The sequence below is a fragment of the Sylvia atricapilla genome, chromosome 27, assembly GCF_009819655.1.
Source record: "Sylvia atricapilla isolate bSylAtr1 chromosome 27, bSylAtr1.pri, whole genome shotgun sequence".
NCBI lineage: Eukaryota > Metazoa > Chordata > Aves > Passeriformes > Sylviidae > Sylvia > Sylvia atricapilla.
This window is the reverse complement of record NC_089166.1, coordinates 2,293,595-2,316,704: the sequence shown is the minus strand read 5'-3', so window position 1 is coordinate 2,316,704 and position 23,110 is coordinate 2,293,595. Positions and strand designations below refer to the sequence as shown.

At 38.4% G+C, this 23,110-nt stretch overlaps 1 protein-coding gene across 1 annotated transcript; it reads left to right on the top strand.

Annotated features, from left to right (window-relative positions):
- The first annotated feature begins 2,220 nt into the window (after positions 1-2,220).
- Positions 2,221-22,480, top strand: MPP3 (MAGUK p55 scaffold protein 3). Its single transcript, XM_066336777.1, is given in 19 exon segments — positions 2,221-2,336; positions 3,581-3,699; positions 4,186-4,263; positions 6,265-6,345; positions 6,848-6,985; positions 7,914-7,995; positions 8,794-8,879; positions 10,350-10,424; positions 11,534-11,730; positions 13,310-13,374; positions 14,505-14,525; positions 16,194-16,235; positions 16,677-16,841; positions 17,526-17,606; positions 18,135-18,228; positions 18,949-19,057; positions 19,887-20,009; positions 20,913-20,934; positions 20,937-22,480. Coding segments are annotated over 19 exon segments (1,758 nt in total). The 5' UTR covers positions 2,221-2,311; the 3' UTR covers positions 21,092-22,480.
- The last annotated feature ends 630 nt before the right edge of the window (positions 22,481-23,110 follow it).

Sequence of the window (23,110 nt, the reverse complement as noted above, 5' to 3'; positions counted from 1 at the left end):
CTGTGCTTCCCTCGGTCAGCCACCAGAGCGGTGTCTTTCTCCCTGCTAGGGTAGGTTCGGTACCCCGCGGAAGGGCTTCGCTCAGGTTTAGACAGGAGGAGAAATCGTGTGTGGCCATCAGCTCTCACCTATGGCCCGATTAGTGATGTGTCTTCTGACCGAATCGCCAGGGCGATGTAAAATGTTAGACTGCAGTTGCTTTCTGAAAGCAGCTATAGCTTTGAATGATAAGATCTGGATTACAGAACATTTATGTCGTGTTAAGACTGTGAACCACAATAGGTTTATTCTGCAAGTTAATGGGGATATGCCAATTCCTATTAGCTTCTGTTTTATCTCCTGCTTTGACCCCACGCCGAGTACCAGTTCAGTTTTTTTAGCCCTTTCCAAATATTAACAGCCCTTTTTCTAGGTCAGAAGGGTGCTTCAGGCATTCAGTCTTGGGAGCAGCTGGGCAAGAATATATGTGAAAAATTAATGAACTAAGGTTTAGGTTGATATTCTTAAAGAGGAAAAGAATATTTGAGCCCATTGATACTGTGATGACGAGAGGACATATTCATGATTTTGAGAATCATCTTGCAAAATATCACGTACTGGAGCTGATTTTAATATCCCTGGGAGCCAGCCCTGGGTATGGAATGCTTTTCATTCTTTGGAGTATTCATTCCAGGCAGTTCTGTTTAACGGGATTTTTACAGAGCTTGGAAGATGCCTCTAGGGGAAGCCTCCATTTTGATTGCTGTGCCTAACTCGACTAATTCTGATGCCCCTGAGTTTGCTGTCAGGTTTTTAAGATGCTGAAATGTGTGTTTTCCAGATTCCTGTGTGGGCTGTTTATTCACTAAGAATCTGGAAGATAACTTGGCTTTTCATGGGGTTTGGTGCTAAATAGGTTTGGCAGTAAGAAGTATACATGGTTGCAAAGATGAAGAATGCAATTAAAGTTCTCTTTCTTAATAATTCCAGAAGATTTAACTATGTGTCAAATGAAATGCCATAGCCAAGGAATCAAAGCAGTTGAATTAATTGCCCATAAATTTCTTTTGGCATGAAGTATGTGTTTGTGAGTAAATGTTTATTTTTTCTAATAGGTAATAAGAGTGTTTAAATAAAGTTGTAGTATACATAATGCACTGGAGTACAACCCATGGATTAGGGTGAAATTTCAACACTTAGTTCATTTAGTTAGAGAGCTCCAGTTATGTTTTGATGCCCAGATGGATTAATTAATTGTAGTGGTATAAAAAACAGGGTGTACAACACAGGTGACCGTTGAGCTTAGTATTTCACTGTGTTGTGTAGAGAAACTCAGGAATCTAGAAAATTCTAAATAAGTAAATGCTAATTTGCCATGCAGTACAATAGTATTTTCAGGCAGCTAGTCAAGAAATTTTGAATTGGAAGACTATCAAACTTGTTTCATACAATCAAAATATCAGACTTATCTACAAAGAGAAACACGAGGAGCATCCCTTTTTTGTATTCAGCAAAGAGTTGGAGTATGTGTGGTGTTATGGAAGTTTATTTTTATGCAAATATTAGTCCAATGGATTTTATAAATATGAACAAGGTTGTAAGTGCCCTGAAACACAATGTTTCTTCTTGGACTGGCAGTTGTATGCATTGATTCAATTTTACTTTTTTAAAAATTAAAAAAAAAATTTCTCTGGAGTAATTTGCTCTCAGTGACAAGAGAAATCTGCAAGATAAATACCTAAAGCAGTTTCTGAGTAGTGGAAGTAGCTTTATTTTTTATTACATCCGTAATACCTGTGGCCAAGGTTGGTAGAGTGACAGTGCTGGCAGCTGTAATGAGCTGCATGGAGCTGTACTTGGGATTCCTCAGGATCCCAGGACATGGACATTTCTTTCAGATGTGCTTTTAGGAAGCCCCAGAACATCTTCTGATGTGGCATCTTCCTGCATGCTCCATTTCTGCATGTGGTATTTTCCAGTGCTATTAAGCATCCCTTCTGTTACTTCAGACAGTTATTCAGACTGTTAAAACTATCTATCTTGACAGATGCTCTTGTTAGCCTCAGCTTTACCAAGATACAGTATGGTTATTACATAACCTTGTCTTTTTCATTTTGTTACTGGAATAGCACAATAACTGCAGAATTCTGCTTGATTCAGGTTAAACTGAAGACTTGAAAAATTCCTATTTTTACATGCCTGACATTTTTCTTGCATACTTGAGCTTAGGTATTATGTTTGCTCGTTTCAGGCCTGCCTCTGAATCACAGTCCAGAAGGAAGAACCAATCCTGTTGGTTTAAATTGAACATTTGTCTCCCAGAGTAAGAGCCATGCCAGTGCTTTCAGAAGATTCAGGTAACTCAAATGCATGCTTTCAGCACAACAATGACTGAAATCTTGTTATAGGTGCTTCACACATAAAATTAATTCTAATTGGAGTAGAATGTAATAGAATTAGGATAATTCAACTGGAGTTTTTTAGCAATTACCTACAAGGAGGGAGGTGGAGTGTAAAAAGTGAAAGTTAATGAAGTTTGTCAGGAAACAGTTTCCTGAGAACCCTAGAGCACCTGAATACGTTCTGATAGACCTGAATATATTCTGAAAGGCTTCTGTAGGTAGAGTTGGGCCTCTCAGTGTAACAGTGCCTTCTACATGTGTTTATTAAAGGTCAGCCCATATATATCTGCTGCTTCCTGTCACTTCTTAATATTTTCTGAACAGGGGTTGGTAAACTTTGTTAATATTCTTCCTTTTAACTTAAAAGAAGTGACTTTGTTCAAGGCTACTTTACTGGCTTCTCCATTATGCTGCCCAGGGGCAACTCATGCATTCTGAATGATGCTTAGTGTTAAACAGGAGTGAGTTTGAGTCTTCTGGATCCAGATCCTCTCTAAGGTTCATGGAGAGACTAGCCACAGGAATAGATTTTAACCCCCTCCCTTTTTTTATTCTTTTTTAATTTTCATGGTTTGTTTTGGTCTTGTCTTCCCCAATGTGGTTCACCAGGAGAAATCTGGCATTTGTCTGGCCCTGTGTAGTGGAAAGTTGGGATATTGGTGATGTAAACACTTCTTAGAAAACTGAAGCCACAGGCTTTGATTCCAACACAATGGAAATCTCCACCTGTCCTTTCTTCCTCTGTCAGACCTGGCTTCTTACATGTGCCTCAGAGCTGGAAGGGCAGGATAACACTTGTAGGCAAAGTTGCTGGGGAAGTAGAGCTGCAACAAAGGAGGGCATTCAGTCTTTTTGAGAGTCTGCTGTGGCACTAAAACGTCAGAGTTTGTGAGAAGGAAACAAAGGATTCTGGAAACAAAGTGTAATCAACATGAAGTGGGAAACGTGAAAGATATTTTTACAAAAATCTATATATTGCTTTGTTAGCTTTTGCCTTGATATGATGCTGTGTTTGCCACTTATGGAGTGTTGCAAAATGAGTGGTGGATAAACACAAGATAAACATGAGTTCTCTCTGCAAACTTGATGATCAGCAATGTGGTACCCAAGTAAATGTAGTGACTGTTAAGTCTGCAGTAGAAGGTCCCTTGAGAAATGCTGTGTACAATGTTTTTATTCTGTCCTGAATCTAAATTTAGGCTTGCATGAAACTTTGGCCCTTTTGACATCTCAGCTAAGACCCGATTCAAATCATAAAGAGGAAATGGGTTTCCTTAGGGATGTCTTCAGTGAAAGGAGTCTCAGCTACCTGATGAAGGTAAAAGTTTATATTTATTTATGTACATTTTCCTTACAGTTTACTTTTTCTCTGTTCCCTTGATTTATCAATCATTTACTTTGCCAGACTTTTTAAAGAACTCTGTATTGACCAAAGCATGTGTGTTTAAGAACAAACATTAATAATATTTGACAATTAGCATCTCTTGCTCAGAAATAAATTTTTCTACTCGTCTTGCTAAAAAGAAGATACAGTGCCCCATAGCTATAAAGTAGTGGGAAATGGCTTCCATTTTTCCCTTATGCTCCTAAATTCTTTACAGATTTTCTGACTGCCTGAAACTACCATGAGCAAAAAGAAAACTAAAAAATTCCTAAACACAACAAAAATAACCCTAAGAGTGGTTATTTTTCTGACACATCTCAGATGAATTATGTTTCTTAAATATAAAAGTATTCCAGTGTAGGTATGTTTAGAAAGTTTTGTATCTCTCTGTAGAAATATCCCTGAATAATCTTTTTTCAGATTCATGAAAAGCTCCGTCATTATGAAAGACAGAGTCCAACTCCTGTTTTACATAGTGCAGCAGGATTAGTTGAAGATGTGAGTAAAAATTCTTGTCTCATAATTTTTCTATTATTTATGCCTGCTTTTCTAACAGATCAAAGCTTTGCAATTGTACTGCATGTGAACACATTTCTCATCTTCCCCAACTGTCTCTGTAATCTGTTGGCCATGATTAATCAAGGAAATGAGAGCTCAAAAATACCAAGTCATTAAATGTTTAATGAAGATGGATGCTTTCAGGTAGAAGGAAAGGATATTATTAATGATCTTCATAAGGGAGGGGCTGCAAAAAGCATTCAGTCCTGTCATGACAAAAGGCTATCCCAGCTGAGCATTCAGTCTTATATTCAGACTTAAAACCATTACAACCCAGGCAGCTTTGCTGTTGACACAGCATGGTTTGGGTTGGAGGGACCTTGAAAGGTGATCTCATCTAACCACCATGGGCAGGCTCACCTTTCCCTGGACCAGATTGCTCACAGCCCTGTTTATCCTGATTTTGAACATTCCCAATGGTTGGGCATCCCAAACTTCTCTTGGCAGCCTTGTTTCCAGCATCTCACCATGCAGATGTTCTAGCATTTCACCACCTTCATCATAAAAAAAATTCTTCCTTATATGCAATCTAAATCTGCTCTCTTTCAATTCAAAATTGCTGCCCTGTGTCCTGTCACTACAAGCCTTGGTAAAGAGCTTTTCTCTCTCTTCAAGCTTCCTTTATGTGCTGAATGACAGCAGTAAAGCCTCCCCCAAACCCTCTCCTCTCCAAGCTGAAGAATCCCATCTGTCTTACCCTTTCCTCACAGGAGAGGTGTTCCAGCCCTTCTGAGCATTTTCGTGGTCCTGCTGTGAGTGCACTAGGACAGGTCTTGCACTGGGCACTCTGGAGCTGGACACTGCTTTAGGTGAGGGGTCTCAGGAGAGCAGGAGGAGGCAGAGGATCACCTCCCCTGCCCTGCTGCCCCTGCTGCTCTTCAGGCAGCTTGGGACACAGTTGTCTTTCTCATTGCAACCCACACATTGCCATCACGTAGCTGATGTTTCATCTACCAGGATCCTCAGGTCGTGCTCCTAAGGGCTGCTCTCAATCAGTTCATCCCCCAGTCTGGTCACAGAGCAGAGCTGTGCCTTAGGTTTGTGTGTGACACGATGCCATGTGCCTGTGAAGTGAAATTTCCTTTGCATTTGCTGGCTCTTTATATGCACCTGTTCTCTACCACAGTGTAGGAAGGGGTAGTGGAAGGTCTGGGAGCTGGAATATCTCCCTTTTCAAAGTAGGAGATCCCCCACCTTAACCTGCAGCACACCCCCTCTCCCTGTTCCCACACACACTGTACCACCTCCACAAAAGTTTCAGCCTTGCTACCTGTCAAGTCATACAAAATCTCCATCTAAAGAACAGCAGAGAAGTTTTTTATAGAACTACATGGCTTCCCTGTTTAGAACCCTTAAGAGGGTAAGGAAATCTCTTTTGTCTCAACCCATTTTCCCTTCCTCCTCCCTCCCTCCCTTGCTTTATCTCTCCTCCCACCCAATCAGCCCAGTGCAGGAGTGCCTCTATTACTTCTCTAATCTTTTGTTTAAAAGGCCTAAGACTCCAGGGCAAACTTTGGTGGCCAGGTTTTGCAGGGGAACAAGGGAAATTATGTTGCATCTTTCACACAGGTAATACTAAATAATTGCAGAAAGGTTTAAAGTCTTTTATTCAGTAGTACAAGCACAAGAGTGTTGTTTTGGGTATCCTTTACATCTTCCATATAGAGTTCACAATTTGAGAACTCGCTCCTGAAATTTTACTGATGGAAAAACTCTTAAAATGTATATTTAGGGATTATGATTCTGATTCCTAATGCTGTCTTCTGCACTATCTAATAAAAATAGCTGAAGAAACTTTGGTTTCTTTCAGGTTTCATGCACTATGGACTGGGATCAGTTTTGATCTCTGCAGGTGTTAGCAAACACTCCACAGAAGTGTAAATACATAATCTTGTTTGGCAGACTCCTTTAATTTTGAGGTTGTAAATTTTTATTTTAAAGGTAATAGAAGAGTTGCAGACAGCACCAGTGAATAATGAAGAAAAGGAGCTGCTTCAGCTGTTGTCAACACCACATCTCAGGGTAAAAACCACATTGGGGACCATAACAAAATGCCTTTGCAGAATTGTAATAGAACATTTCGTAACAAACAAGTTACATAGAAGCCTCCCTAGGAGAAAGGGAAAATCTCCTCCAAACTTCTGTTCCACTGGGATTTCTTGCACAGACTTTAAGATGTGAAGGAAATTGAAAGGAGACAGCATAATGCACCATGTTGTCTTCCATTCCTCCCTTCCTTCCTGTTTTCTGAGGGACCCAAAAAGAAAAGGAGAAAAGGATTCCTTCTCGCTTTTCCTAGTCCACTTAAGGTTTTTTAGGCTGAGCTTTGTTGTTGCTTGGATTTATTTTAAATATTGACATATACCAGTGTATAGTATTTGGAAGGTAATTGCTAAATCTTTTTTGAAGACTTTATGGTGAGGGTAGAAAGGGGAAGGTTAATTTTGCTGTAATACTGGAAACATGAGAATGGGATTTGTAGTATTACTCCTTTTGATTACTGTTTTTTATTTCCTTTATGCAGGCAATGCTTGTAGTACATGACACTGTAGCACAGAAGAACTTTGACCCAGCTCTTCCACCTCTACCTGATAATTTTGATGATGATTTTGATGAGGAATCAGTGAAAATTGTTCGGCTAGTGAAAAATAAAGAACCTTTGGTACATATTAGATCACCCATCTCTAGTCATAAAACTTGATAGTGCAAAGAGTGTTATTATTGTGAGTAACTTGAAGATGCCATCAAATAGCCTTTAGAAACTTGGAGTATTCTGAAGCTTGTAAAGTAACATAAAAAACAATTGGGTAAATCATAAATGCATCTTTACAATTTTGCATTTAGATGCTTTATGGGCATAGTTTATAATGCCAGTTAGCACAGGAAACACAGTGAAGAAACTGTATATGCTCAAGCAATTATGCTGATGATAGGTATTAATTATTTTCATACTGTAGCTAGCATTCAATGACTTAATGTATTCACTTGCATGAAAGTCAGTGATGTATGGTAAGAGTATTTTTGATGCTTGTATGTAAGCATTATATTGTCAAAGTGCTAAATTTATACAAGTATAAACGGAAGAATTGATTTCCTAAGGAAAAACAGCTGTATTGGGAAAGAAATCTGCTTTTTGTGTATCACAGTAGTAGAAGAGAGCAGTGACTGAATTCCTGATTAAAGCTTTGTCTTGGCAGCAGAGGTAGGAGGAGGGAAAAAAATCTAATTACTTGGCTTTTGTTGTTTTTACATATAAAAGTGCTGACTGTATTGTATAAAGATTCAGAAGAGGAAGAATTTGTTACAATAAGCTGTTTTGCACACTTGAATGACTTGATGATCACAATAATGCAGGAAGTGTAAACACTTAACAAAGTCAGCAGAAAGGAAAGTGGATGTACCTTCCCATCATCACTTGGCATGGGCAAAACTTGAATAATAGTGGAAATCATCAAGGAGAAAGAAGAAATCCATAGAACAAATTAATTCCAATTTAAAAGACATAATAGCATACAAGTTATTTCACTGGTTGCTGAATTCAGGGCAAATTTCTTACATTTTATTGGCGTGGGGGGTATGTTTTATTTCAGGGAGCCACCATCAGAAGAGATGAACATACAGGAGCTGTGATTGTGGCAAGGATCATGAGGGGTGGTGCAGCTGATCGCAGTGGTATGATTGCAGTAGCACATTTCTACATTTGTAAACCTCTGAAGTTTCCTGAGCATGCTCGTAGCATTTCTGTATTTCATCAGTAATCTGCTAATCTAGTTACACATGCTTTTCATTAAAATGGCTATTAGGAAAAAATGAAAACAGAGATTGAAGAGGTATGTTTGAGCTTTAGAAGAAAGCAAAGAATGTTCTTTACCTTTAATTTAGTGGCACAATTTATTCAGTATATCATGTGATTTTTCTGTTTGCTTTGCTGAGAAATTCTTTTATGTCAGTTAACAGTAGCTATATATATGACAAGTAAAACGTTTCTTATTGAACTGGGTAAACAAACCTGAATCTTGTAGAGCCTCTTTATGGCTTGTTAAAAAATTTAGTTTAGCATTCTTTCTGTGAGTATGGAGTTTTGATGTCAGTTAACAGACATCCAAATTCCTGCCTTTATAGTCAGCAGAGTGTCTCCTGTCTGCATAAGATTTGGTTACACTCATGAAATTATTTTGGTTTTGCATACTCAATACTCATCCAAATAGTGTTTTCCCAACCTTGACCCAAGTTGCCTGCCTGTGTGCTGCTCTCTTTTGAGTCTGTGCTGCATGGAAAAAACGTGCCATAAGGAATAAAGACAGGAGGCTCTGAGGCACATTTCCAACAAAGGCATTTGGCTTTGGTACTAAATCCATCAGTCTGGATGAGGGAGGAGAGGAAGTATGTGCTAATGACTTAGGCTGGACATCAGAGGAGTGGTGCTTTCCAGTCTCCAGACCTATTTTAATCTCCTTACCATCTTTTCAGGTCTTGTCCATGTTGGAGATGAACTAAGAGAAGTCAATGGTATTACTGTGCTTCACAAACGACCAGAAGAAATAAGTCAGATTTTGGTCTGCACTGATTTTCATTTCAAGATCTTTTTCTGTTTGGTGATCTAGTAATAACAGTAGATGATGACATTTAACCATGATTTTAAAATATAGAGCTAAAAGATGCAATCCCTGCTTGTCTTTGCATTAAGAGTTTTTCTTCTCCCAGTGGATTAGTCTTCTCCTTTTGACTTCAGAAACTTCTGCGAACTGGATTGGTACCAAGTAAGATACAAATACAAAGTTAACATGTTGCTCTGTCAAGAACTTCCCTTTAATGCTTTGTTTATGACAAGCAAACTGCAAATTATAAATGCGTTCCTAGAAGATGATTCATAATCTGGTGTGTTAGGAAGCTGAAGAGAGTCTTGTCCTTGTGTAGAGGACAAGTAGAGCTTGTAGAGCTGTCAGCCTGTTCTTTACCAGCAGATTCCTGGTGACATGAGCAATTCCTTGCTTCAGGCTTCTCTAACATGAATACCCACAGATCTTGGTAGAAAGTTTATCCCTGATTTCCCTCTTGTGGCTTGGTTCCCCCTTGTCTTGGTGTGGAGTGGAGTTAAGGACACAGTAAGGAGCCTGGGATCACTTCCATCACCTATTTTCAATTTAGCTCAAATAATCCCAAGTAATGCCAATGACTGCTTTTAACTTGGGGGGCGAGGGGGTGTCAAAACCACTTTGAAGTAGTGTGTAAAGTTTTGTTTATGGGGATCTTGGGTTGCTGTTTATCTGTCCTGTGTAATTTCTAATTACATATGTCCCATGTGAGCTAAGGCCTGAAGTATAATGCTTTCCTTTTCATGATGTAAAAATCATGTAGAAAAGCTTCAAATTTTTTTTCTAGAAAAGCTACAAATGTTTGTCTGTGTTTGCTTTTTAATCTGTGCAGAATTGCAGGCTTTTCTACGACAGTTCATTCATGCAAAATAAGGCATCTAAAAGAGATAAGATAAACTCATTCTCGATTTCTGAAGGATCTAGAAGTGCTTTTTAGTTTACTGTAACTAATAATTGTAATTTTCTAGAAAAGATTTCTCAAGTGAAAGTAGGTGTTTATTTTGTAGATGCTTACATTTCACTCTTAACAAGTTAGCCACTATATGGAGAAAACACAACAGTATTTTTCAAAGCAGCACTTTAAAATTATTAGTCTGCAAAAATTGAAGTGTTTTACTAAAAGCTTCTTTACTAAAGGAAGTATTTAATGCCTTGTGAACTGTAGCCCAGAAATTAATGCAATTGCTAAAAGCAAACTAAGGAATTTTTATTCAGGTCTTAATATATTTTAGCCAAGTAGTTACTGTGGATGAGCAAGACACTGTTGTGGAGTCCTGGAACATCCTGATATTCTTTGTACTGCAGTTCAATAGTGGATTAGCTTGGCGTGTTAGAGTTCTGAGAAGGAGACAGCTGCTAGTTGCTTAACTGGAGCTTGAACAGTCTGCATTGTATCCTTTCAAAGTAAAAAACCATTTCTGTTTTCCTCAGGCTCAGTCTCGAGGGTCGATAACATTAAAGATAATTCCAGCCATCAAAGAAGAAGATCGTCTCAAAGACAGCAAGGTATGCAGCTGCAGAGCTGGAGCACATCTTTACCTCTCTGTAAATGCACCATCCCTGCTGTTCAGTGGGAAGTGCCACAGACACATAATTGAGCTGCAAAGATAGGAGAGTGCTTTCTTGTGCAGTCCCCTTCTGTTCAATAGGATTACTTGCATGACTCTTCTCCTCTCCACCTCGGCACATGTTCTTTTATAGCATTTCTGAAATCCTGCCTCTTCTTTTTGGTTCATGTAATTAAATCTAGTGTTCTGCTGTCTCCTCTCACCATGGCAGCTGCAATCTGTCCATTATCTCTGGGCATTTTGCCACTCACTTGAGTGAAAATGGACCTCTCTACAGAGCTGTATTCCCCATGTGACCCCATCAGCCCACTTCATCTGCCCTACCTGATCTGCAATAATTTAATGCTCAACTGGTCCCTCATAAGATTCCTCTCTGTCTCTCTGCTTCCCTGCTTTTGATTCCTGAGCGTTTCCTTGAAGCCCACAAATCACTTTCTGAAGTGGTTCTGCTGTTATGTGTTAAATAGTGTTAAGATACAAATCCAAGCAAATCCAAGGTTGAATAGAAGATTTTGATGCATTAAAGGAACATTTTAAGGACCATCTTTACAACTGGGCAACTTTGCCATAAATCCTTTTCACTTTTAAACATTTTTATTGTTTCTCTCTTCCTTTATTTTTTGTTCAGCCCTTCCTTTATTGCATTTTGTACTTAATGTAGATTGTGATCTGTGTTTCTTGGAACTTTGGTCTTTTGAGTCTCGTGTTCCACAGTTCTGATATATAATTACTGAGTATGTGCTGGAAAGATATATAGATATATAAAATATATGTTAAACACACATATATATATATATATTTAATATATATTGTATATTGTGTATCTATATTATATTATATATTTTGTGGATATATATATTAAAAAACCTGGAAAGTTAATTTATTTTTCTGCATAAGCAGCTAGATGTCTGTATTTTTGAGTGCTTGAAGGAGGGAAAACACGTATATGTAGTCAGCAATGTTAGCATTGGGGAAGGCCTTTTAAAGGCAGATACTTGAAATTCCAGCTAGAACAAGCAGAAATGACATGTTAACTTTGTTTTAAAGGTGTTCATGAGGGCACTTTTCTGCTATAACCCCAAGGAAGACAGAGCCATTCCCTGCCAGGAGGCCGGGCTGCCCTTTAAACGACGCCACGTGCTGGAGGTTGTCAGCCAAGATGATCCCACGTGGTGGCAAGCCAAACGTGTTGGGGACACCAACCTCAGAGCAGGCTTGATCCCCTCCAAACAGTTCCAAGAGAGGTTTGTCAGCAGTGATTATGGATTTTATTTTTCTTTCACATGTGTATTGTGTCACTATATTGATATATTGATTTTATGCTGGGTTTTCTCACAGAAAATGAAGGGCACGGTCATGCCAGGGTAAATAAAGCTCCTCAGGGGAAAGTGCTAAAAAGCTCCAGCTTCTCCAATGATACAAAAAACTTCCTAGCTTGATTTGGGTATTCTGTCTTAATGCTTTGTAGCATGAGGACAAAAGCACTTGCTAAACAAACATGTTTGAAATGAAATGTGGAATATCAGTCTCTTAACCATCTTGCTTTATGGAGACACTGTATTTCAGGGTCTTGTACTTCCAAATAATTTTAATTATTTTGAATTTATGCATATAATATCTGATCTTTCTTCTGGCTCCTAAGAGAGTATTTTGCTTGGACTGGGATACCTTCTAGAGCTTGAAGTTTCTCTGTTTTCACAGCAAGATACACGTACCCTCTAAAGCAAAAAATATCCCTCAGTTCTTGTCTTTACAGTACAGAACTCCTGTGTTTGAGAAGGAATCTGTTTTAAGCCACTGGTCTCACTTTGTGATTCTTGCAGCAAATGACTGTAAATGTCTGCTTTGGATTGTAGGTGTTACAGAGGGAGGTGTCTAACAATTGAACAGGTCTGATACTCTTGCTGGCCTACATGATTTCCATCAGGTTTCTGATTGAGGTCTTGGCTCCACTACATGAAAGCTCCTTTGAAATCTTAGGCAAATTCTGTCTCAAAAGCTGTTTCCTTCTCCCTGGACATGCATATATATCAAAAAGCACTGCTGCACTGCTGCACTGCAGTCTTTCCAATTTTTTAGACATTGTAAACGTGTAAAAAGATGTACATAGGGATATAAAAATTGTTTCAGTGTCTGTTTGCCCTGAATGACTGTATAAATTCCTGAGCAGCATCTTTTGTCTGGTACAAATATTGCAAAAAACCACTTGGGAAGAAATTGAGGCTTCGATTGCCAACATCGAGGGGTTTCCTGAGGGTTGGATTTTTGTGCTTTTGGTGTTGGGGTTTTGGCAGGAGGTGTTGAGCAAATAGGAGTTGTGATCTGGTTTGTGATTTTAACACTTAGGAAAATTTTATTTGATACTCTGTTCTTAAATTTTCACACAAGCTGAGTAACTTGGTTTGTTTACTAGTAAATAACAGAAAACTTCAAATTGATCTGGGAAAAGGTGGATAATTTCTACATATGCATAGCTGCACTGACTCTTTGGACAGGTTATCTACTTTTCTTAATGTTGCAAAAAAAGATCATGTGGGCAAAAGGGAAATAGAAAAAAAAATATTGATAAACTATTGATTTCTATGCTCTGACATATGAAAGCATAAAATGTTTTAGAGTCTTCTTTTCATTTCTTACCAGTAACAATCTGAGACTGTCACAGTTTTAAATAAAGCCTTTTAAATAGTTGAATCAGAGACATTTTAAATTTTTTAAGAAGAAACACTGTTTCAGTCCTTATTTTCCATGCTATGTGTATAACATGCTACAAATTCTTTATAATTCTGAGTTTACATATCTAAAATAGAATTATTTTCTATTCAGACGACTGACTTACAGGAGAACAACGGGCACTCTGCAGAATGCCAGAACTCTGAAGAAACCATTATGTAAGTCTGTTCTGTTCTTTCAGTGATGTTTTAATTGATACTAAGTTCTCAGTATTTTTCTGTTGTTTCAATAATGATGTGTTTGGGTGAGTTTCACCACTGATTGGTATTTTGTATACAATCTGCCACTGCTTGATATGCATGGACACAAGCTGCCACAGGGGAGGATTTGAGTTTTATCCAGTGTTGCTACTACCTGTGGTTTTCAAAAATCAGAGCTGTCCCTCTCTTCCTGCTCTCAGGAACATGAGGCCTTACATACTTAGATGCTTTAAATTTTGCTAGTGTTCACACTTTTTCTCTGGTTTGAAACTTGAAAGCTGCAAAAATAACCTTATGCATACTTCTCAAATTCTTATATGAATGCATGAAACTAAACTTGTGTGAAAATAAAGTGTAGCTTTAAGGAGGATAAAAACACTGGAGCTAGAAATACAATTTGTATTTCAGGCTTAATGTTACAGGGGTGGTCTTAAGTAGACTTCAGAGTGATTGTTGTTTACAGCTCTTGAGTTCTCTGTCACTGAATTATTCACACAACCTCTGCTTGTGAGGAAATTGCTAGGAAGTGCTGGAAAGCAAAAGATGTTATGATTATCCCAAAATGTGTTTCTGTTGCTCTTGGGTACTTGAGCACAGGCACTGTGACTGTGCAGGCAGGATTGTGCTGGGACTGCCACCCTTGTGTAGACAAGGATTCTGGAAATGGTCCCTTCTGAGTCATAGGAGTGAATTTCTGCCCTTGGTGCATGATGAAATACAGGTATTCTTGTGCTACAAGGAGGGAAGATGCTCAATCAAGTTATAAAATAGCATTACTGATTTAAATAAAGCTTTTCCAAATTAGTTTCCATTACACTCAAATTAGGAGTGGAGGCATGTAATGAGGAGTGCTGCTTAAGCTTTATCTCAGATGTTTTTGAGACAATTAAGCTGGTAACTGATTATAATAACGACACTTCAGCCCAAAATTCTTTTATCAGTTGATAAGGGTATTGTATTGCAGTACTTTTTTTAAGATAGAAAAGCCTGTTAAGCAAATTAAACCAGAATAATCTTCCTTTCCATTTTCTCAATTATTTGTCCATCTTTTAATATAATCCCAACTCTGCCTTTCATGCTAACTATAGATGATCAGTCTTCTGACAAAGGTAGGTGCTCTCCTAACTCACTTTCTGTCTGAATATACACAACCAATGTATTTTTTAAAATACTTGCTATGATTCCAAAGGGAACAGTAGATTTATTGTTCCTGGGACATCTTTGTGAATTATTATTTAAAATAATCTAATTCAGATTGATGACTTAATTATTGGTAACTTCCAGGTTTGCTTCTGATTTAAGAGAAAAGATTTTTCTTCTGAGATGTGTTTACATGTTCTGTAGGTTTCTGAGTGAGGTTCAAAGACTTGCAAGTTAAATGCAGTCTTTGTATCTGGTATGTTTAAAAAAATAAAGAAATATTGGGGTTTAATATTTTAGGGCACCCATATCCTAAGTGATTTGTCTTCATTGTTCATTTGGACTCTTTTCTGTGTTATTTTCATTATGAGCAACTCTGTTGGCCTTATGCAGTTTATATGTCATGTACCAGCTGCCTTTCCAAACACCAGGTATTTCCTGTTGTATTCCATATGCTGTGATTTTTTTTTCCACATTACAGTTGCTTGTCGATATTCATATTCCAAGTATTAGCATTCCATCAACTTTGATGCAAGTACTAATCATATTCTGTAATGAGAGTGGAGCAGTCATGGGCAGCTGTCAAAGCAGGAGTCTAAAAGAGCAGAAAGAAACCAAACAGCTCTGATCTTAGCTGTGGACTGATGTTTTTGCTGTTTGTATTTTAATGTAGGGAGAATATTTTGGGAGTACACATTGGCATTGTTTGATTGCATCCCTGCATGCAACTGTTCATTAAAAAACAGAGCCCTGTCCTGACTGGCACCTTTGGTTAAAGGTTTAACTTGTTAAATATTTTTGCTTGTGGTTGGGTTTTATCCCATACACCACCACCTCAAAATGTGTAGAGTTGTGTAAATACTGCAAGGGCACAGGTGCCTAAAGGTTAACAAAGTAGGCACTCCTTTTTCAGGAAGAGGGAGAACTCAGTATTTGGCTTAGGATTGCAGTGTGGTTTTTGGCAGCTAAGTATCATTAATTTATTATGCACACTTTTAGGGGCCTTGGGGCTGGTTGTAATTTGAGGAGGGACAGGTTGGGGGGTTTTAACATGTTATTTTACATACATACATATGACCAAAGCATCATTTTTTTTTAATAAAGAATAATAAGCAATGAATAATTTAACTTGGTCAAAATGTAGGGGGTTAGGGTTCAACATTGTAATTTTTGATCCCCTCTTTTCAATCCCAAATGGTTATGAAATATCAGAAGAGGCAATTTTCTTACATAATCATAGTCATTTATAAAGTTATTCATTTAAAAAAAGAGCTCTGTGTTTGTGGAGTCTTCTGTTTTTTACTTAAGCCTGAGTATCATACTTTTACCAGCAGCACAAATCAAATGTCATGAATGTTGAAAAGCATAAACTCTGGGAACTGTAAATACCAGGATATTAAATTCTTTAGTTCAATATCAAAGTCAAGGATATTTTCAAATATAAACTACTAGCCAAGGCAAGTGTGTTTTTGGTATGAGCAATGACTATGTACATGCAAACAATGCAGGCTATAAAACCTCTTTCCTTGCCAGTGAGCCAGACTTGTATCACACACATTGTCTAAGATATTTCCTTCCTCCCTCTCACTCTCCTTTCTCCTGTGACCTCCTCCCACTTCCTTGTTTTTAATTTACAGAAGACTGTGACTGTGAAGGATATTTCAATGGACACTACATAGGTGAGTAACCAAAACCCTTTTCCTTAGCACACCCAACCCTCAGAAAACCCAGAACCAAAATGAAAACAAAACACCCCCACCAAATAAAATCCACCCCCCCCCAAAACCCACCTCCACATTAAAAATTATTAAATTGGACTATTTAAATAATTTCCCATACATTCATAAACTAGATTATCTCTGTGAAGAGGCCTTACCTGACTTTGACCTAACCAATACTTGGCAGCTCAAGTTAGGTGAGGGGGATTTTTATTACAGAATGGGTGTTAGATTTTCTATCCCATATACAAACACTTCCATAATCTGAGCATAAATACACTGATTTGACTATAAACAAAATTTGTGGGAATAACTCGCATTTGAAGACAATAACTTGTAGCTGAACAAGCTTGAAAATCTGGAGAGGAGGGGCCCTGTCAATGTAATTTGTTTTCTGCACAGCTGGGTTACGCAGGAGCTTTAGGTTAAGTCGTAAAGAGAAGGAGAACAATGGGAATGAAGGCAAACAAGCAGAGCAGGCAGATGGAGAAGAGTTCCTGACATATGAAGAAGTCACTAAATACCAGCAACAACCTGGTGAACAGCAAAGGCTGGTGGTTTTGATTGGTAAGGTACCCAGTTGGTTAAATATTTTTCACATTTCTCTCTCTTCCCTTATCCTGCACTTCCAGAGGCTTTCTTTAGGTGTTTGGTTTGTGGGGTTTTGTGGTTCTGGTGGGTTTTTTAAAATGTTTTTGTGGGTTTTGTCAGAACTCATTCTTCCTTTTTAAATTACATTTAAAAAAAAAAAAGTAGAACAAAGAATCAAACTGATCAAGTCCTTCTAAAAATAATGATGTAGGACTATTTCTCATTTTTCTGAATCACTTTTGTTTGGATTTTATTCCAGTGTTTACTTAGGCCATCAGAACTATTGATGAAAAGGCAGATGTTAGAATTATCTAACAAGATTCTGCATGCAATTTTTATTCAGCTTATCAGCCTTGTGCTAAGCCAGTTTCTCAGGATGCCCTAAAATTCACAGGTATCTCACAGAACTGACTGCTGAGATCACAGATTTTCTGATTTAGTATCTGCCAGGTGATTGTCCAACAGTTGTTGAAAGAATTAAATTTGTTCCTGATGATCTTCAAAGCAGAATGTGGCAGAACAGGTCATGAGTTCTCCCATGAAGAGCTTTCTTCAAGCACACTCCTGAATCATACTATTTGTGTGAAACTGATGTATTTATTTTCTGCAGTATTTCATTTCACACAGAATCTATCAGTCAGTTTTATTTTATTTTATTAGGTTGTTTGGGGGCCAAGTTAAGTGAGCTCAAGCAGAAAGTTGTGTCAGAGAACCCCCAGGAGTATGGTGTTGCAGTTCCACGTGAGTAAAATTTACTGACTTGTGTTTGTTGCATCTTTATTCCATAAATGCTGTCTGATGAATGTTGTGCCATCTGCACTAATGATAATAGTCAGAATACAAATTGATGATGTGCATATTTCTGAAGTACTTCAAATTTTCATTGTAATATGCTATGTTTGCCATTAATGGGTGAATAAATCATTATGTAACTTGGCACATCTGCATTTTAGAATTCTGTCAGCTCAGTGGTTTTTTTAATTGTGTTTTCCTGAGTGAGCAGATTGCATTTTCTCAGGGTCTCTTAAAAGAAAAACTTAATACAGGAAGAAAAAATGGAATGTGACTAGCAAAGAGAGCTGGTGTGATAAACTAGTATCTTAAAAGTCAGCCAAAACATGGTGTGTTTAAAAGAGGGTGATTTTTCTTGAGAACAGCATTACAGGTGCAGTTAAAAATAAATGTTGTGAAAATGTGACTGGGACTAGGTATAGAAAACATTTGCAAAGGCTGATATGTCTCCCATGTCTTGCTTCCCTTCTCTTCTAGATACAACAAGGTCAAGGAAAAGTCATGAGAGAGAGGGAGTGGAATACAATTTTGTTTCTAAGCAATCATTTGAGACAGATGTGCAGCAAAACAAGTGAGTTAATTTTAAAATACTGGTATAATTGACTATTTAAGTATATTGTTTGTTCAGTTTTACGTCACATGAGTGCCAAAATCAGGTCACAAGTTGGACAAGGTGTATTAGAAGGATTCAGCTTTCCAAGTAAAAAGCTCTTTATTGAGCCTCAACTCTTAGAGTGAACTCAAACATTTAGCTGGAAGCAATTTAGGAGCAACATTATTAGGAAGATCCTGAGATACAATTTAAATTGAATTTAGTGAAAGTAACAGATACTTAGTTGGGCCTGCTCACTCTGTTTAATATGATGAGTAAGAAGTTTTATTCACAAGTCTCCTTGAAAGTGTGTGCTGGAGTGAACCTGTGGTAGTACCAGACTTTCTGTAAGCCTGAGCGTGTTTCCTCAAAGTTCACATCTTTACTAGTCTCCCAAAAGATGGGAGAATTGCAGCCCATTTCCTTGCTAGCTTTGTTCTGTTTTCTGTGAAAAATATCTTTTTTTCTTCCCCTTTTTGTCAGTGGTGTTGATTAGCTACTCATGATATATGAAGAATTGCTACTAAGCAAGGAAGGGAAAAAAAGTGGAAAAAATTAAATCCCTCCCCACCCACCCCCAGTTTTCTGCCTCTCTCCTTCCTTTTTGACTGCTGTGACTTCAAAAGCTATCAAATGTTCTAAGTTCAATATTCTTAATATTTTTTGTAGATGGTATTTAAAAATGTATTGACTTTTTAGATTTGTGGAACATGGAGAATACAAAGAAAACTTGTACGGTACGAGCCTGGAGGCAATCCGGTCTGTGATGGCCAAAAAGAAGGTTTGTTTGGTGGATGTGGTACCTGAAGTAAGTTCTGCAGCTTATTTTTAAGAATGGAAATATGATTTACTGCTGTCTGAGGAGAATAGGGCTCTTGGGCAGGCATCCTGCATGTCCAGCTAGTACAGACTGGATGTCTCTTTAGGAGTCCTCACTGTGGGACTTCTCCCTTGCTGTAGGACTAATGTGCATCCCTGTCCCAGCCTGCTCAGGTCCTAGAGAGAATACTTAGAACAAAGTTGGTTTTTTTCATTCTGGTTCTGATTTTAACACCCCTGACCATAGCACACCCACCCAAGGCTGTCATTTGTAGGATCTGAGATACAGTACCAATTTTGGGGTGCAGATACAGAATACAGTAACACCATGGATCACCCCAGGACAGGAGCATTGTAAGCAGTGCTAGTAGACCTGCTCTTAATACCTTCATGCTCTGAGTTAATACATGAAAATTTGATCCAGATTTTGTAACTGGGCTAGGAAAAGGCCTGTGGTACTACCTCAGATGAATTTCAGGTTTAAAACTTGTAGTGTTTGGCTGCTTAGGCAAAGCAAACCATAACTTGCCCATGAAGTCAGGGGTTATTTATACTTTCCTCAGGATTTTTTGCTATGTGCTTGCCCCTTGGAATCACAGTGCTGCTCAGGCTGTGCTCTAGGCACTCCTGTATGCTGGGCAGGACACTGGCATGAGCCTTTGTTTGTAGAGCAGAAGTTTGCTGTGGTCTGATGTGTAGGACACAGGACTTCACATCACAGTGTGTCAGCTGTACCAGTGGAACTACTGAAACCAGTCTGAGTCTGCCATTGAGATGTAGCAAAAAGAAGTCTGATAACAAAAATCATCTGTTCACAGGCAGTAAAGCACTTGAGGACTCCTGAGTTTAAGCCTTATGTTATCTTTGTGAAGCCTCTTATTTCAGAAAAGAAAAAACATGTCTTAAAATCTCACATGTCAGAAGAAATCTCATCCCCTCTTGTAAGTATTCCAGCTTCTAACCTCTTCATTTTAGACACAAAAGAAGTATTTGAGCTAGCACTTCTATTACATGAAAGAGCTCCTCTTCTATAACAAGAGTTAAAGTGGGGCACTAAGGAGGTCCTGTAGCCTTTCAGATGGCACTTCAGAATGGAATTTTTAAATCCTTACGAAGTCAAGTTTTAAAGTAACATAAAGCCAAGTGCCAGTCTTCCATATGGATCTGGGTACATCATCAAAGCTGCTGCTGAACTCAGATAAACCAACAATCATTTTACATTTCTGATGAGCAGCCCCATCAAATGGTAATGGCAGCCAGCTATTTCTGATCCCCCCAAAGTGACACCCACACCAGTGTCAGCCAGTGTTTTAATGGTGTACACACAAAACACAGTATGTGGATGTCTTATGAGGATCAAACCTAGATGAGCTGCAGATTGGTGATTTGTAACTCTGAACAGAGTACATAATGTCATTAATTTGGGTAACCTGAATTTAAATTTAGGTCACAGAACTTAGTTCACATGGTAAGTTTTTGTGTGAGCCCTCAAAAAATACTGAACCTTGGGACAGTGTTGTACGTATGCAGCATTCCTTTTCAGGTTTTGAGGGGTGTGGTTCCCATGTCTTGGGTTAGGCAGCAACTCCAACTACACAAAATGAAGTATCACCATTTTGTGCCCCTCCTGTAACATATTTTCCCCCTTCCCTGAGGCTCCTTGCATTTTTTGGAACAGCTGCCAGCAGCATTCTTCTCCTTGAGCTCAGTTTTAATATCTTCATGTAGCAGCTTTTGTTACATGTTCTCACAGGAATGACTCATTGTGCTAATATACTTTAAAATGCTGGTAACCAGAAGGACATGCTGTAAATTTCATACCAACATCTTGTGTTGATCTGCAGGATGAAGAACAGCAGGAATTATTAATTCAGCAGCATTCATTGAAGAGCAATATGGCCATTTAATTGACACTGTACTGGTGAAAGAAGATCTTCAGAGTGCCTGTAATGAGCTGAAAACTGTGTTAGACAAACTAAACAAGGATTCATTTTGGGTGCCAGTCAGCTGGGTTAGGTCATAGCTTGTTACCATGTTTAAGGGAAAGACTGTATAAAAATGTTTTGTAAATAAGTGAATTAGAAAAGGGAACAACGTTAATTTGCTTCAGAACTGCAGGTCTTACCTAGAAGGCAATAAATAAAGACTGTATGAGTAAAGACTAAAAGTCACAAGCTGACACTGCCTTTCTGAGTCCAAATTTTGAATAACAGCTGTCATTTAAAGTCAATACTCAGACTAAATAAGCCAGTCCAGTCTTTCATTGATCTTTAGACTGGAAATAATGCATTTATTACAGTGATGTTTCCCAGAGGGCCTCAAACTTCCAAAGCATTTTGTGCTGAGACACTGAGAAGATGGAAGGTTTGGCCACAATTCTAGCCACAAATTTTGTGGCTGGAGTTAAAACCTCAGAATGAAGTTGGGAACAAGTTCCTTCAGCTGGGTGGGAAGTGTTCTCTGGAGAGTGGTCACACCATGCCAGTGACTCAGAAGTTCAGCTGGCTGGCTGGCCAGCAAAACATGCTTCCCTTCACACAGAAGCATTAATTGCAAAACCTTTCCTGTTGGGCAGTAAAAACTAGGCCAGCTCTAGAAAGGGTTTTGTATATCCATCACATTTCTCAGTACTCCAGGTTGTCATGCACTGGTCACAGGTATTACTCTGCTCATCCACAGCTTATGCACTTTCCCAGTCACAAATGTAAAACCACCTGTGAGTGCACCTGTATGACTGCTCATGAAACAGATTTTTATGGTGTACATGACAAGTGCATAGGGTTCTAAAATAGGACAGCTAAGCAGCTTTGTTTCTGCAAAACATCTCTGCCTGTGCTACCTGGTGGGACACAGCCTTGACACCAATGGAACAGCTCCAAAAAGAGCACTAAAAGGAGGAGCTACAGGTCAAAATCATTATCCTTCCAGCATTTGTGACTACTTCTGTTCGAATCTGGTAAAAATTTCTGGAGCATCTGATAGGCCGAAGAAGAAATCTGTTAGATGACTTTGTATATATTTGAGGAGACTTGGCTATACAGTATTTTTGAGTGGGTCTTAGGAAGATGCAGAGATGATTCTGGAAGTAGCTGTGCTTTATACTTGGGGGATTTCAGGGGAGAGCATTGTACAGGTGCATGTAGCTGTAACTAGTTCCTGTTCTCACTTGCCTGCTGAGGTTTAATATTTCCTGTGTATTGTGCCCTTTAAACAAGACCTTTTGGTGTACCAGTCTTGTTCCTTATATCATAACAGTATAATGTTATTCTTGTTCCATGACATTTAGCAGAAGTTGCATATTAAAAGCACATTCTTACATACCAGTGTTACTGTATCTACATTATGTCAAGCCCAAAAGGTTGTGTGGAAGTGTCATCCTCATCCATCCTTCCAAATGGCAACTTTCATGTGTGGTCCTGCCCATGGGCATTGAGGTTCTGTTGCACTGTTACAAAAACAAGAACTTTTCCCAGTCAGGTCTCTGCATTGTCAGTGCTGCAGCCTGGTGGCCTCAGCAAATGCACAAGGATGACTCCACGTGCAGGGCTGTCAGCTCTGCACTCACGTGCCAACACAGCCACCAAAAGGGATTTGGCTTCTTGGAGAGGCAATCTGTGACAGATGTAACTTGAGCCTAGGAAAAACTGAGTGAAATATTTTAAAAACTATTTCAGTAACAGCATTTCAAACGAAGTCATTTTATGAAAATAATAAATGGCCAGATTGATCTCACCCTAAGTCTGTATTCAGGTTACAAACAGATTTTTTATAGTCTGCAAGACATAAACACATTTAGAAGATTCAGATTTAAATTAAAAAGCTAAGGGTCAGAATTTATTTAAAGCAAGGTTGCTATCATATCATCTTAAAATATTTTGAATGACTAGCAGTAAATAAAGCTGTATGTTTGCTTTATGATCTAACATAGTCCAATAGTAGAAACATGCAAGAAAAAGCAAGGCACACCTTAAATTTACAGTTATTTTAATGTAAATTATCAAAATACAATATTGCCATTAAAAATATAAAAGACAAAAAGGCA